Source organism: Pteronotus mesoamericanus, unplaced genomic scaffold (genome assembly GCF_021234165.1).
Source record: "Pteronotus mesoamericanus isolate MK-2021 breed Mesoamerican mustached bat unplaced genomic scaffold, CSHL_Meso_final contig_101, whole genome shotgun sequence".
Classification (NCBI taxonomy): Eukaryota; Metazoa; Chordata; class Mammalia; order Chiroptera; family Mormoopidae; genus Pteronotus; species Pteronotus mesoamericanus.
Window position 1 is genome coordinate 16,042,841 of NW_026555001.1, and position 16,109 is coordinate 16,058,949.

The window sequence follows — 16,109 nt, forward strand, 5'->3', positions numbered from 1 at the left end:
TTTTTAACAGCTAGTAAAATAGTTGGAATAAACATCTATAGAGTATACAAATAGCCCTTCCAATAAAAGTCTTCCAAGCCAAGAATTTTCTCTTGAGTGAAATTTCTCTTTACTGCTGAGTACAAAGAGGATCCCACCTCCTCACCTTCCTGATGCTAAAGCTTCAGATTCTTTTTCTTACTGCTGTTGTGTCACTACAGGAAAGGTTATAGAAACACTGTTAAATGGGTTACTATATTGAGAAAAGAGGGTAAATGAAACGTTGCCACCATTTTCTATTAGAAAGCACTCTCTAGGTACTAAATCATCAGTTTAAAAAATGAATGTTTATTGTCTGTGTATGTATGCCCATAACACACATGGGCATGCATCTTTCACAACTGATGGTATCATACATGCTGCTTGGCATCTTGCTTTTTCACACTTAACATATCTTAAACATCTTTCCATATTAGTACCTAAAGATAGGTCTCATTATTCTTAGCAGATGCCTAACATTTCCCAGTGTGTTTTTAAGTTCATTATGAAAGTCTATTATCAGCTTTGGACAGACGGCACTTCAGTTGGACACAGAAAAGTCTAAGAACTACAGTTTGGTTCTCAGGAATTTTCAGGCTGGTCTAGCATCATTCTGGTTCTATTAATATATTCTTGGGGTTGTGCTATGCCAGAGTTTAGACCAGCCCATCGACTCCAATTCTGATCATTTCCAAGAGACCAAAGCAGCGGATTAATGACCCCTCAGAATGCCATGGGCCCACATCCTCAGTATTCAAATTTCTGAAGAGGCACAGAAACAATGTATGTATCTCCAGATAGGAAAGGATATCTCCACTGAAGCAAGCTATCTGGACCCACACTAGGTTTTCAAAATAGGGCTAGTTCAGTCTAACACTACACTAGGCCTGTTAAAGGATGAAAAATAAATTTGCCATATTATGTCGCCACTGACTTGACTTACTCGGTATTAATTTCTGAAAACGTTACCTATATATTAATTAGTCCTCTAACAACAATATTGCCTACTGGGTTACATTTACAAGACCACTTTTAAGTGCCTTAAAAGAAGAAATGAATAAACTATGTGAAGGTGATGGATGTATTAATTAACTTGACTGTGGTAATCATCTCACAATATATATTAAATTATCACATGGTATATACCTTTTTTAAAAAATCATAGCCTAAAAAGAAGGGAAAAAATCACAGCCTAAATTGATACTGTTTTTCTGTGGCAATAATACCTTGATAAAGTTGGGGGGGGTGGGGGACACAATCATTTAACACTTACGAAGTGCCTGACAGCAAAAATGGAATGCGAACACCATCAACCACCACGATATTTCTCAAATTGGGTTTTGCCAAGGTTTTCTTCGATTTAGTCTGGGCAGCTTTAAGACAAAGTTCAAAGAACTATTAGTTAACATATATGAAGTCAGATGACTTTTTACATTTCTAAAGATAGACATTCTAAGAAGAATCACATTATTCAACTCCATTCACCAAACCGCTTACGTATGTTGTTATGTGTGTGTGTGTGTAAAGACTAAGAAACTGACAAACATTTGTAAGTTTCCAAACAGTATTTAAGGTAAATACACAGATTATTCCTAATGGTGAGGGTATTTATGCCATTGATAAAACTGTTTTTTTTTAAATCAACTATTTAACAATCTATTGATATCAATATCACACTGACAGCAACCAATTTGACAAATAAGCCTGTCCTTATAGAAGTCAAAATAACTGATGTCGTTTACCCTTTACATAGCTTAATATTCTTGCTTTTCTATAAATAAATATGGTATCAATGTGAATGAAAAGGAAGGGGTAAAACAAGAGATTTTGTAAAGGAAGGTATTTTGATGATCAATCAAACATAGAAAGAAAGGAAAAAGTAAAACAGGATTGTATAGGAATCTTAAGAGACTAAGTAAACCTAGCTACTCTTCACTGGAAGAAACACGATCTCATGTTTAAATACGCTATCTTTCAGGTGATGAAGCGACATACAGGTGAATGTGTCCACTTGACAGGTAGCTAGAGATGCAAAACTAAAGCTCTGAAGAAAAGTGAGATGTAGATGGGAGAGCCATGAAATATTTGCAGTTTTGAATACAGAAAAAAAGTAGAGACATATTCTGAAGTGCCTGCTCATCCACAGCCCCTGGTAAAGGGCTGTCCTGCTACAGTCTCTGCCAGAAGCAGCCACATACACCGTATCTTTAAGCCTACAGCCAAAGTTGATTAGATTCAGGATGGGTAATGGACCATGTAAAGTCAATCTACAGAGCAGTCAACCAGTAACCCATGTCATCTACCTCTAAGTGATAAGCTGTGCTTATCACTCTTTCTCTTAGGAATCTAAGCAAAGAAGCATAGAGAGAAATACCACTTAGTTGAAGCTGAAAGGAGGCCATGAGGAAGAACGAGGGCTTTTCTTGGCCCAAAACTGTGGATTACAAATGACTTCAGTGTACCAGTTTGTCCGAAAGCTGAGAATGGACTTTGGTAACTGGATTCAAATGAAATGAAACATTAGTTCTATTCCATTTAGATTGTTTTGTTCATATTTTGAACAAACAGTGACCAACTTAAAAATAAATAATGAGCCTCAGTCAAGGTTAACAAAACTAGAATTGTTGTTTTTTAAGAAAAGAAACTAAAACACAGGAAGTAAAGTGACCAGTTCAAGGCCACACAGCCCAGAAAGGTAGAACTGAAACAGAGCAGAGGTCTTCTGAATCCTGGTAAGGTGCTTTTTCTGTTAAGTTATCACCCACAATAAAACCAAAGTCAGAAGTAATAGGCTGATAAAGGACCTGGTGAGGAGAATACGGTATGAATTTGTTAGGGTGTTTTTAGCATTGGCCACTGAAGATACATGCCTACAGCAGTTCTGCAAAATATGTTTTCAACAGTGAAGATGTCTAATTCACTGGGTTTACCAAAGGTCTAAATGGCCATGAAAAATCAGCAAATTTCCTTACTTTTTCACTTCACATTGACCAAACCACCTTCTTGTATTACCTAGTTTTCCAGTTGTCCCTACTTCCAGAAGGGGTCCTCTTGTATATGGGACAAAAAGATAGTCATTAACAGAGAAGCCTGTCACTAACTGCAAATTTAAAATGTTAACTTTTGATGGATCTCTTCAAAATAAAAACCTGCACGGTTAAAGAAAACACCAGTAAAATGAATAGGGAAACAACCATATGGGAAAATATATTTGCAAATGATACCTCTGACAAGGGTTAGAGCTCCAAAATATAAGGAGAGCTCACACAACTCCATTCCAGGAAGACAAACAATCCAATGGAAGAACGGGCAAAAGACCTGGACACCTCTCCAAGGAGGACATACACGGGGCCCAGAAACATATGAAAGGTTGCTCAGCATCACTAGTCATCACAGAGATACAAATTATAACCACAATGAGATACCACTTAACACAGGTCAAAAAGGCCATCATTTACAAATCAACAAACAACAAGTGCTGATGAGGCTGTGGAGAAAAGGGAACCCTAGTGCACTGTTGGTGGGAATGGAGACTGGTGCAGCCACTGTGGAAAACAGCATGGAATTTCCTCAGAAAACTAAAAATGGAACTGCCTTTTGATACAGTGATTCCACTGCTTGGATTATACCCTAGGACACTGAAACACCAATTCAAAAGAACCTGTGTAGTGTACCCCAATGTTCACAGCAGCACAATTTACAATAGCCAAGCACTGGAAGCAACCTAAGTGCCCATCAATAAATGAGTGGATCAGAAAACTATGGTACATTTACACTATGGAATACTATGTAGCAGAAAGAAAGAAAGAGCTACTACCCTTCGCGACAGCATGGATGGAACTGGAGAGCATTATGGTTAAGTAAAATAAGCCAGGTGGTGAAAGACAAATAGCATATGATCTCACCTATATGTGGAACCTAATCAACAAAACAAACAAGCAAACAAAATATAACCAGAGATACTGAAATAAAGAACAAACTGACAGTAACCAGAGGAGATGGGGGAGAGGGACGATGAGGGAAAATAGAGGAAGGGTTGTCAAGGAACCCATGGAGAAAGCCAAAGGAGGTAGGTTCAAGGGTGGGAGGCAGGGGGAAGATGGAGACAACTGCACCTGAACAACAATAAAAAAATAAAATGTTAACTTTTGACTACAACAGATTCAGGAGTGTTAGCTAATCATCTCCAGTACTAACAGCCGGTGGCTGAATAAACTGACCAGCAATGTCCATGGAACCTCCATAACTCCAATCAGGCTCCAAATCCCAGAACGCAGCCTCTGGTCAACTTCCTTGAGACCAACTCTACACCATGGGATATCATTATTGATTGACCTTACATTATTTTAACTTAAAGGCAATAGAGACATTCATGTTGCTCATAAAAGGGGGAAATCTGGTAAATTAGTTCTGGTTTTTATTCAGAATTCACAAATCTAGAATCTAGAATCTAGAATCTAATATTCATATCAGAAATGTTTTGGACCCTGGCGGGGTGGCTCAGTTGTTTAAGAGTATCATCTCTATAGGCCAAAGTTGCCATTTTGTCCCCTAGTCGGGGCACATACAAGAATCAACCAATGAATGCATAAATAAACAACAAATCAATGTTTCTCTCTCTCTCTCTCAAATCAATACATTAAAAAATTAGATAAAAATCAATCAGAAATGTTTATGTTACAAATTACTGTACCTGGGGCAGCCCATAGCTGGGAGGAACAACTCAGAGGTCTTATAGCTGGAAGACAAAATAAAGTGTTTATGAAAAGCATTACAATTTAATGTCTGTGTAAGATGCTTATAAATTCAAATCTAATGTTAAAAAAGAAAGAACAAACTCAACTTACAAAATCTGAAGGCCCATTGTGATGTACTGGGAAGGTTTTTAAAAGTGTAAGTCAAGATGGAAGTCATTATGAAATCTGAAAAGGACGAAAACATATCCTGGGTTATTTGAGTAATTTGTGGCTTATATTGTAGTTTATGATCTTTGATAACCTCATCCATGACTACTATAAAATACTGTAAAATTTAATCTATTACCAACTACCCTTCCTCTAATGTTATTATAACTACATTGATACAGCTTTTATAGCATGCATATTATCATTCTAAGCATTAACTCATCTAATCCTAACAGTGACCTGTGAAGTAGGCATGTTTATTACCCCTCTGTTAAGAGATGAGAAAATTGAGGCATACACGGGTCGGCAGCTTACACAAAGATCCACAGTAGTAAGAAGCAGAAGCTACCAATGTTAATTTCCTTATTTTTAACTTTGTATTGTGATTATACAGAATGCCTTGCGATAAGTATTTCAAGAGAATACATGCTGAAGTATTCAAGGATACTGCAGTATAATGTCAGCTACTTTCTCTCAGCTGCTATAAGAAAAAAGTCCATGTACTGCACTTGCTACTTTATAAGCTTGATATTGTCTCAAAATAATAAAAATGTTAAAACCTTATATATTGAAAATATTTAAAATATATTAACCACTTCCCTAAATTCCTAAAATGAGTTCCTACAATCAGTAAGAAAAAAAAAATGGGCAAAGGATATGAACAGACTATTCACAAAAATTAAAATACAAATGGATTAGATACCTGAAGAGATGTCCAATCTCACTGCACGATAAAACCACAGAGACAATATTTGACAAATATTGCCAAACAAAGACTCAAATGTTTGATATACACCATGTACTAAGAGTATACACAAGCAAGTATTTGCCCATACTGTGTATTTTGGTGCAAACTCTATGGAGAGCAATTTGGATATTAACTTTCAAAATTACAATTGCACCTAACTTTTGGATCCTGCAATTCCACTTCTACAAATTTACTTCAGGGGTGTTTTTTACATGCATGTGACATTACCTATGTCATCACTGTTTGTAATAACAGAGTAGGGAATTAAGTAAACCATGCTTCAATCACCCAATGAAATATACAGAAGTAAAAGCAAATAGTTACATACCAATATGGTGATCATTTTTAACCTGTATTAAGTAAAAAAGCAAGGTGCAAAATAGTGTGTACAGCCGCTATCATTCATGTTAAAAAGAGGAAAAATGATATATATATTTCTGTATAAAACATCTCTGAAAGTAGAAATAAGACATTAAAATAATGGAAGGCTGCAAGGAAGGAAACTGAGTAACTAGGGGACCAGGTTTAAGGAAGACTTGTCATCGTACATTTCTCAGTTTTGAAATATGTTTTAACCTTAAAAAAAAAAAAAGGTAAGAATAAATTGGCAAGATTTGCCTATGAAGGTTGTGGGAGCCCACCTCTAAGATACCCCCCAATAAAATAACCTCCACTTTTTAGAACTCACACCCTTGTATAATCACCTCCCACATTGTACCAGTTGGTCAGTGTAAGGGAAAGAGTGTGTGAGAAAGAACGGCACGCTACTTCTGAGATTAGGCTATAAGAAATACTGCAGCTTCGGTCGTGGCCTCTCTTTTAGAGCACTCGCTCCGGGAGAAGATAGCTGGCAGGGCTCCTCCTGAGTCAGCCCTGTGATGCAGCTCACATGGTAAGGAACTGCTGCCTTCTGCCAGCAGCCACGTGAGTGAGCTTGGAAGTAGACCCTCTAGCACAGGCAAGCTTTCAGGGGACGGCAGCCCTGGCCAACATGCTCACGACAACCTCATGAAAACTCTAAGTTAGACTAACACGCCCGGACAGATGGCTTAGCTGGTTGGAGCGTCACCCTATACACAAAAAGGTTGTGGGTTTGATCCCAGGCAAGGGCATATATGGGAGGCAACCTAACAATGTTTCCCTCTCTCTCTCTCTTTTCCTCTCTCTCTAAAATCACTAAATATATCCTCGGTTGAGGATTCAAAAAAAATTTTTTTTTAATTACAAAAAAAGATCAATGCAGTTAAATAGCCCCCAGAAACTGTATGATAACAAATTTTCATTGTTTTTAAGCTGCTACATTTTGGGGTAATCTGTACACAAATACAACAAATAATATAAAAGCCTTGTTTAACTTCTCTTAGGTCTCTATAGACTAAAAAGAGAATGCCCAATGGCTTTGAAAAAGAAAAAGAAACACATTTATCCAAACATGTGGATTGGAAAGAGATGAAGTAATCCAAGCTCTAAGATCACCAGCCTAGAGAAATTCAAGGGACTCTGGCCAGAAGACACAAATGGACCCATGAGATGGGCGCCACTGTTTCCAGAAGCTACATATGATGCCACATAAGCCTGGTATAAAAATTTCCTTAAGTTCATCATGAACTAAAATTCATGAAAACAGTTAAGAAATTGTTGATAAAGAAAAGAGGGGACTTTGCTCTAATAGATATCAAAACTTTCTATAAAATACCAGTAATTCAGCAGTGCAATTCTGGCACAGGAATAAATGAAACTGCTCCACAGAACAGGAATGTTGCAAGTTTAGAAGCATATTCATCTATATGAGGATTTAGTATATAAGGAAAACATTTCAAATAAGTGAGAGAAAGAAGAATTATTCAATAAATGTGTTGTGGAAATGACTAACCATTTGGAAAAAAATTTACGTCCATAACTCATAAGTACAAATAAATTCCAGAAGAATTAATCTAAATATCTATCTATCTATCTATCTTAAACTATAAAAGTACTCAAAGAAGATATAGGCCATCATGGAAAAGAATTACTAAGGGATCTGATAAAATACACATTTACAATATCTACACAGCGAAAGATACTGTAAGTTAACAGGAGAAAACAGATTCAGAGAAAATATTTGTCACATGTAAAACACACAAAGGATCAATACCCACATTCCATAAAGAACTTCTACAAATTATAGGAAAAAAAGAAACTCTATAATGGAATCTGTGTTCTTCACAATCAGAATAATTTCATTCTCTTTGCCAAGATCATTGGTTCAGATGATCAGGGTCTAAAACAACCCTGCATGTATTGCCTTAATATTGGTATTGATATGCAACAGTCGGTCTGACATCGAAGTCCTCTGCCTGGAATTCTGAAACACAAATTTTTCTTTTGAGGCTTCTGGCTACAGCAATTAGCAAACATGGGGAAAAAAAGCTATCCTAAGTTAGAGCTGATTCCCAAAGAGGACAGAGCCAAGAATTTCAGAAAAAGAAACTACAGGCCTGATTGAATCATGTCCTAAACCCATCTTCCCATTTTACCAATAAATTCCTTTTACTGGGCCAGTTTGAGTAGAATTTGCTCTCATTTGCATGTGAAAAGCTCCTTCATGATACATGATCAAAAGGGAAAATGAGTAACTCAGAGAAGAAATACAAATGTCAAATAAACAAAATTTTAAATATTTAACCTCAATAATTTTTAAAAAATAATTAAAACAAGGGTTTTTTGGGGCTTATCAGAGTGGCAAAATTTAAAATATGGTTAATATACAATTCTAGTAAGAATGGATCTATTTAAGCACTTCCACATACAATTGATAGAATAAACTGCTAACACTTTCTTGGGAGGCAACTTTTAGTTATCTTTCGAAATCTGAACTGTGACTTTCTAAGCCCCATAATTCCTCTTATTGGTCTTTAACCTGTAGACATATTCAAGATATATGTGTAGCATACATGGACCTCTAGCCTATGGAAATACTTGATATGTTCATTGTAGCATTGTTTACATTTGTGGAAAAGTGGAACTAATCTAAATGCACATCAGTAGAAAATGGTTAAATAAACTTTAGTACACTGAAACTAATACAAAACAATATTGAATGTAAATTGTAACTGAAAAATAAAATTTAAAAAATTATAGTATAAACATACCAGGATGAAATACTGTGAAGCCATTTGAAAGGAAAATGAAACATAATGATATACATGTATATACTGACATGGAAACATATCCACTATATATATCAAGTGAAAAAACAAGCTGCAAAATAGTATGTATAGTAAGCTCCATATGACATAAAGAGAAAAGAAAGTCCGTGAAGCTAAGAGCCTATAAATGGAACAGATAAAGAGGAGCTTTTATTTTATATTTTTCTTTCTTCCAAATTTTTATAATGAGCATTTTAAATTTTTACGTACAATATGCCAGGTTTAAAATCTGTATTTTAAAATGTTCAAAAAATAAATATCAAAATGTTAATAATTGTCATCTGAGTGGTGGAATTATAGGTGTATTTTTCTTTAGACTTTTCCATAGTTTCTGAAAAAAAAAGTTACACGGATTATACATTCCATCCATAATTAAAAAAAAAATTAGGAAAGATTTCAGAAGAAAAAGGGAATAAGCTAACTACCCTATGAGAGGGTTGACTCTTATTGTCATTTGCTCTAAGCTTTAGGAAATAGACATTTTGACCCAAGGATTTGGGGAGCATGGAAACTGTGGTACAAGGTTCTACTGAACGTGGAACTAAGGAAAGGTGAATGAAGTTGCAGGAACCTGGGTGCAAGGGAAAGAAAGAAGGGGTTACCCAAGTAATGAAAACGGGCTGAATGGCCTCCAACAGCTCCTGAGTTCTTCATGAGACACAATGTAATTAATGCTTAAGAGCACAGACTCTAAAGCTAGACTGTCTAAATCCAAATCCTTGCTCCACCTTAGCTGTGTGGCCTTAATCAAATTCCTTAACCTTTCTGTTTTAGAATTAAGATGATTCTTCTATAAAATGTATCTGTAAGATGTAGATAGCTCCAGTACTTACCTCACAGGGTTGTTGTGAGGAATTACTAAATTAATATATATAAAACATTTAGAATACCTGGTACATAATAAGGGGCATACATGTGTTTGCTATTAATATTAGTGGGTGGTGTATTTAGTTTCCTTCTGTGTAAACCATAGTGAGAAGCCTAACTACCTTAAGGCAGTTCACTACTTATTGAGAATACAGGGAACAAAAACCTCCAGAGCCAAACTACAACACATGGGCCTCTAGCCAATAATAGTTGTTACATTCTTAAAGAGTTGCAAAACAAAATATATATATATATATGACAAGAGATCAATGTGGGTTTGCAAAGCCCGAACTATTCACTGTGTGGCCCTTTACAGAACAAGTTTGCCACGCCTGGTCTAAGTGCTACAAAAATCTTGTAAGTTAGGGGGCCTTTGGAGGTCAGCAAGAATCCTTTCTGAAAGAGTAAATAATCACCGGTTACCCAGGTTCTGCTTAAAGTGCTCAGAGTGATGGAGGGTTCGCTATTTGACCTGAGTTTTAAACAGAAACCTCTCTTTCAACACTCATTTCAGTCCCAACTTCCCTGCAGATTCCCCCTGCCCCTTCTTGCTTCCTCTCTTGTGGAACTTTCAACGTGGTGAGCAGTGAAACTCAGAGTTATGTCTGAATCCTGGCTCTGCCACCTACCAGAAAATTTACGTGAACTCTCTGAGCCTCCCAAACTTCACCTAGAAAATCCATATAACAGGAATTTTGGGATTATGAGGATTAAGTGAGATGGCGTGAAAGTGTCCAGGGGCCCTCAACGTTACTTGGCTTTGCGAATTAATCAGCTAATTTGAGGACTCAAACCCACCTTTCCAGCACAAAAATAACTATTATGCAATGCTGAGCTCTAGACGAGACGTTAGGGACAAAGGCTCTAGTCCTGTTTCTACCACCTGCGGCCCGGGGTAAAATCACTCACTGTGATTCAGGGGCTTGGGTTTCCTCGCCAATAAAGTGAAAGGAATGAATGACCAGAAAAATAAGTGGCCAGGTCCCTTCTGGGTTAGAAAATCCTCTGAAGCACTAGATATATTCCTCCGAACTGGAAGGAGGAACGTCTCCTTCCACAATCGAGTCCCGAAAGGTCAAAGGACCGAGTCCCACCCTTGGTGGCAGAAATCGGGGTCAACCCGCGGGCCTGAGTCTCTACAGCCACTACAAGCAAAGTAGGTGAAACAACAAACACTGCCACGTAGCTCAGCGTTTTAAGCCGACATCCACACAACAAGGAGTTCGTTCACATGCGGTGAAAAATTAAAACATAGGTGACACCGCTGTTGGGAGCTACAGACAGAACCCCAGGCCAAGTTAACTGCACCAACTGCTTTGGTCCAGGAGATGTCGGTTGAGGAATCTCCTTCCGCTGGCTGGAACTCCACTCCCCCTGGCAGGGGAGGCAGCCGCAGGCAATGGAGCGGCAGGTGGGAAAGAACTTGGTGGGATCTTGTTAAGGGGGAAAGGCCAGGCGGAAAGCCAAGCGCGCCCTTCGTCTCACCTGCGTTCGCGTTCGCGTCCGCTCAAGCCGCCAAAGCTGGCAAGGTTCGGGCCCAAGTGACAGAATGCGAAAGGACCAGGAGGCGGGTCCCGCCTGGAAAGGACCCCTCACGCCCGCGGGCGGGTTCCGCGGGCTTCGCGGGCCTTTCGGCTACTCCTCGGCCGCCTGACTGAAAAACTCAGCACTGTGCCGCCTTCTCGATCGGCCTCCTCCCTTCTAGCAGAGAAAGAGTCCTTTACGCTCAGTAAGCCGGAATCGAAGAGTATGTTTAAGGGGCCGGTGGCAACTTAACGTTGGAGTTTTAGTCAGGCAATGCGTCGGACGCCTTCTCGGGGCCAGGCTCCGGAAAGAAAAGTCTTCTGCCCGGCCCCTAGCACTTGAACCTTATCCCACTTTCGTCCTCTCCTGCTCAAGATGGTGGCCTCTCGGGCAATTGGCAGCCTCAGACGCTTCACGAATGCCTCCAGGACGCTCCGTAGCCCAGGTGAGGCCTGGCTGAGGGTGTCAGGGAGCCCCGGACAAAAAGCCTGGGGAGAGTGGGCGGCCTCGATCCCCTGTTTCCCACTCGCTGCAGCCTCCCTGTCCCCGCCTGGGGCCCCAGCCCAGAATGGGGTGGGGGGGGGGGGGTGGGCGGTGGAGATGCTGCCCGGCGACCTGATCTCTTGTGTCCTTGGAAAATGTCTGTCACTTCCTTTCTCAGGACTCCCGAGTCCTACATTGATTTAAGGCTTCGTAACCCCTAACGTTTCTGAGTCCTGTCCACACCGGTCAGGCACTTTCTGCAGGTCTCCCTCTGGCACTTTTGGGCTCACGCTCCCCTGATGTTCTTTAATGATGGCCTTAAACCTGTCCCTACTAGATCGGGAGTTCCAGGACTGGGACACTCCAGTCCGTCACTCTTTATGCCTCCACGGCAGCTTGCCTGTAACAAGAGCTATCTTAAAAACTTCTTGGATGGAATTAACCAGCCTTGCAAATGACGGCCACTGCCAGCTCCTTTCCCTCAAAACCGTTTTCTACCGTATTTTAATAGGGAGCTGAAGTGTGCAGTTCCAATAATCCCAATCTGTTGAATTTCAAGGGAAGATTCTGCAACTTGCTAGAGGGAACATTTTTTAAAACATGCAAACACGTGTATCTAATGAAATAAAATGTTAGATAATTTTAAGTACGCTTTCTATTCTTGTTTCTGGTGATAACCGGTTATCTTGCATTAGCTATACCATCTTTCTTCAACCTGGTGGGGAAAGCGCGAAAGTGGGTGATTATGGAAATTCAAGCATTTTCCTCTCATCTCAAATATGTAAGGTGAAGTGTGACTTTTTAAATCATATATTGTTCTTAATACCGATTACTTCATTAGAAATGTAATGAATGATTGTAACTCACATTTCTTATTGTGATTTCCATCCCTCTACCAAACCACAGGAGTAGCATACTGATTTTAGACAGGTGACTGGCTGGAGTCTCCTTTTACTTTTAAGAGCTTCATTTTAAATGATTGAATCCTTTTTTGTTTTCTTATTTCAACCACTGTATTTTTAGTCTGCACAGGACAGTCGTGTGTGTGTGTGTGTGTGTGTGTGTGTGTGTGTGTTTGCGCGCCAATCATAATACAATAAAACTGAAATGTAAAAATTGGTAAAAGAGATTAAGAAAAAAGAGACCCATTCTCTTACTCTTCACATAGTTACTGTTAGCATTTGGTCTTGTTACCATCCAGTTTTGTTTCCTGTTTTCCATGTTTATTATTTAACGCTTTAGAAAAACCAAATGTATATTTTTGAATTTGCACGTACATTGGTTTTAAGGTACTTCTTATGGATTAGCAGCTGAGTTGATAATCGGGTCTTGTGATTTCTAGTCATTAACTGCATGACTGGGCAAACACCTTACTCTAACTGCATTTTATTCTCAACTGTAAAATGGATTTACTTTGAAAGGAGTAATAGCATGATAGAGTAGTCTGGATTTCAATCTGGCCCAGTCTTTCACGTTTTGATGATCTTGGGCAATTAATTTGTCTTTTTTCCATTTGTGAAGTGGAGAATAATCTCACCTTGTGAGCGTTAAAGAGGTTAGTTATTCTAGATGTAAAGCAGTTTTTTAATGGAGTAAGTGCTCAGTAAATGTTAGCTATTATTAACTTCCTGCCCTGAGGAACTATGATTGTATATATCTGAGAATTTTTTAAAGTAATTTTTATGTTTTACATGTATAATTAAAAGTTACAAGCTTAGTTTTTCTATTTTTAATACACATACATACACACATACATTTTCGCATTATGTTTTCACCAATAAGACACTATGGCTCATTATAGATATTGCACCTTTTGATAGCAATTTACAAATTTTGAAAAAACGTTTAGAAGTGAACTTAAAATTCACTACACATCTAGATTGCCATTTAGACCTAATAGAGGGGTCCATCACCCTGCAAGTCTGTGCCAAGACACTGCCAAACATTTAATCAGATTATGACATTTACAATATATAATTAAATTCTCTTGAAACTGATTTGTAATTTGTAAGTTTTAAACCATTCCTTTTGTACAAGTGCTAGAATTCTGAATATGACTGTCAAATGAAAATCTTATCTTGACCAAAGTATCTTGTTTAATTTCTACTCCTACCCTAAATCTAAATTCCTAATTATATAAGTGGTAAAATGTTTTCACAGGAAATGGATTAGAGGCAAGTACTTTAAAAGACGGTATATTTAAATTTAACTCTCACTTCCTTAATCCTATTACATTCTTGATCCCATTTCTTTGAATGTTGAGAAAAACTGTTGATTGTTACAACCAGTAACATTTTCATAATTGAAATTTGTGTCAGCACAGTCTAACTTTTTCAACTGTTATAGTCTTAAATCTTGTAGGTGTCTTCTTTAGTTACATTCTTAAAATGATTAAAAAGTGGGACAAAGGTTTCTCTCTCTGTTGCTGGCATAGTAGATATATAGGCTAAAGGTCACACAGCTGCTCTAACTAAGCTCTGAAGGAAGGGTGATAAATACAGACGATACAGATTTCAGATGATGAAAAAGCAAAGAAGGGAAGCATATCATTAGTGAAGTAGAGGTGCAGGGCATTGAGGAGACAGCGGGCTTCTCTCAATTTACTTTGGTGTAGCACTGTGACTTACAGATACTTTTACGACCACTATGTAACTTATTTCTATTTTTATAAGAACACTGAAATGCACTAAAAGAGTTGTGTGTGGTCAGTCAGCTAGTAAATGGTAAACCTGATGGTTGTGATTGAGCCATCATGTTTGTATAATGGCTCCAACCTCTCCCATACAGCCTTATTTTGAGACTCTATGGACAATGATCTCTCCCTTCACTGTGAAAACTTTGACAGATGTGTGTAGGGAGGAGTTTTGACTTTCAGGTCCTTTGTCTTTGCACTAGAGGAGGCTGACTTGGATTGCTTAAAGAAGAAATGCAAAGGAAACCAGAGATCACATCATTGTGGTTCTGGTGCCATCTAAACAGTTTTCTTTTTAAATAATGTTGCTTTGCCTTTCAAACCAGCAAGATCCTTGGCTACTATTTGTGGTCTTCTTCTAATCCACTCCATTATCAGTGGGTTCAAATCAGTAGTTCCCATGTGCCCATATGTTTGCTGTCTACTTCAGTTAACCTTTTTAAAAAATATAGGTGCCAAAGCTCAGTCCCCTTAAATTCTGATTTTGTGATTCCAGGGTGTCTGTCACCCAGGAATTTGTGAGTATATTTGAGCCTCCCGCCTGATTCTAAAACCCAACATAGTTCTGGAATCACTTTTCAATACTGCTCTGGGAATCGCAGACCAGATGGATAGTTTGGCCCTGTGTAATAGTGCTCCACTCCAGAAGGATCCCCGCCTCTTGATCACATATAGTCCATTCTAACTTCGAAATTGGTTGTGGTTCTAAAGTTTGTTTCTAAATCATGTGAAAGTAGTTTTGGTAGAGTCGATGTTTCAAATCACATTTAGGATACCATCATGGCGTAAAATAACCAAGATGGTTTGGTTTTATTGTCCATTGTCCTTGATTACCGTTGCATGCTAAGGCAGAGTCTTAGCCTCTGGTTTGCTATGCCAGATAAAGGTAGGGGATTTAGAGAATGAGAGAGTAGGCGCAGAGAGAGACAGGAAGTCACAGGCTTATGGAAAAGTGGTAGGGATTTTAACTTTTATTTAAAAAATAATAGTACTCCTAAATTAGCAGACATTCCACCCTCCCCTAAATTTTGTTTGTGGATTCCAAGATTATATAGCCCCTAATGTAGCCCAAATGCAGCATATTTTGGTGAAAATTAGAAATAAAAAAGTTTTAGTGCCCATAATAAAAACTAAATAATATCTGTGGAAAGCTAGAAGAGATACATGAAGGAACCACTGGACATTATTTAAGTACTGGTGCTTTACTGCATTTGCTCTTACTTTAAAACTTATGCACGTTCCTCGGTGCAGGTGTTTCATGTGTACTGCTATTACAGTTGTCAAGTACTAAGTACTATACTTATTTTTAGACCCAAAGAAAGAGAAAACTTTTTCCTAAGATTATTGGACAAGATTTGGAAGATGTGTGTAGGGAGGAGAAAGGAGTTAAAGAGGTGCATAGATGTGGTTTGAGGTGGACCCTACATGTGGAAGGCAAGGGAAGGAAGAGCAGGGTGTTTTTTGAAAAGATTGGAGGTTGTAACTAAGGGATGATACCTCTGCACTAGCCGCCAGGACAGCTTGGCTGCACCCCAGAGCAAGGTGTTTAGATGAGAGCATAGCGAATGTGAGCCTTTAATGCTAGAACAGAGGGAGGGTAGTGCCCAGAAAGAACTTGGAATTTTTCCCTAGACCTCCCCCATGTCCCTTACCTCTACCCACAGTCCAGATTGAAAGACCCTCTG

At 38.5% G+C, this 16,109-nt stretch overlaps 2 protein-coding genes across 2 annotated transcripts in view; one reads left to right on the forward strand and one right to left on the reverse strand.

Moving 5' to 3' along the window:
- The window catches only part of HADHB (hydroxyacyl-CoA dehydrogenase trifunctional multienzyme complex subunit beta), a 31,486-nt gene extending 20,170 nt beyond the window's left edge, over positions 1-11,316 (reverse strand). The window contains exons 1-4 of the mRNA XM_054568873.1: positions 11,211-11,316; positions 4,866-4,940; positions 4,712-4,756; positions 1,292-1,391 (exon numbers count right to left, since the gene is read on the reverse strand). Coding sequence (XP_054424848.1) covers positions 1,292-1,391; positions 4,712-4,756; positions 4,866-4,932 — 212 coding nt within the window. The 5' untranslated portion in view covers positions 4,933-4,940; positions 11,211-11,316. The remainder of the gene's footprint in view (positions 1-1,291; positions 1,392-4,711; positions 4,757-4,865; positions 4,941-11,210) is intronic.
- Positions 11,317-11,559: 243 nt separating this feature from the next.
- HADHA (hydroxyacyl-CoA dehydrogenase trifunctional multienzyme complex subunit alpha) overlaps positions 11,560-16,109 on the forward strand; it is a 34,316-nt gene continuing 29,766 nt past the window's right edge. The window contains exon 1 of the mRNA XM_054568864.1: positions 11,560-11,694. Within this exon, the coding sequence (XP_054424839.1) occupies positions 11,625-11,694 (70 nt within the window). The 5' untranslated portion in view covers positions 11,560-11,624. The remainder of the gene's footprint in view (positions 11,695-16,109) is intronic.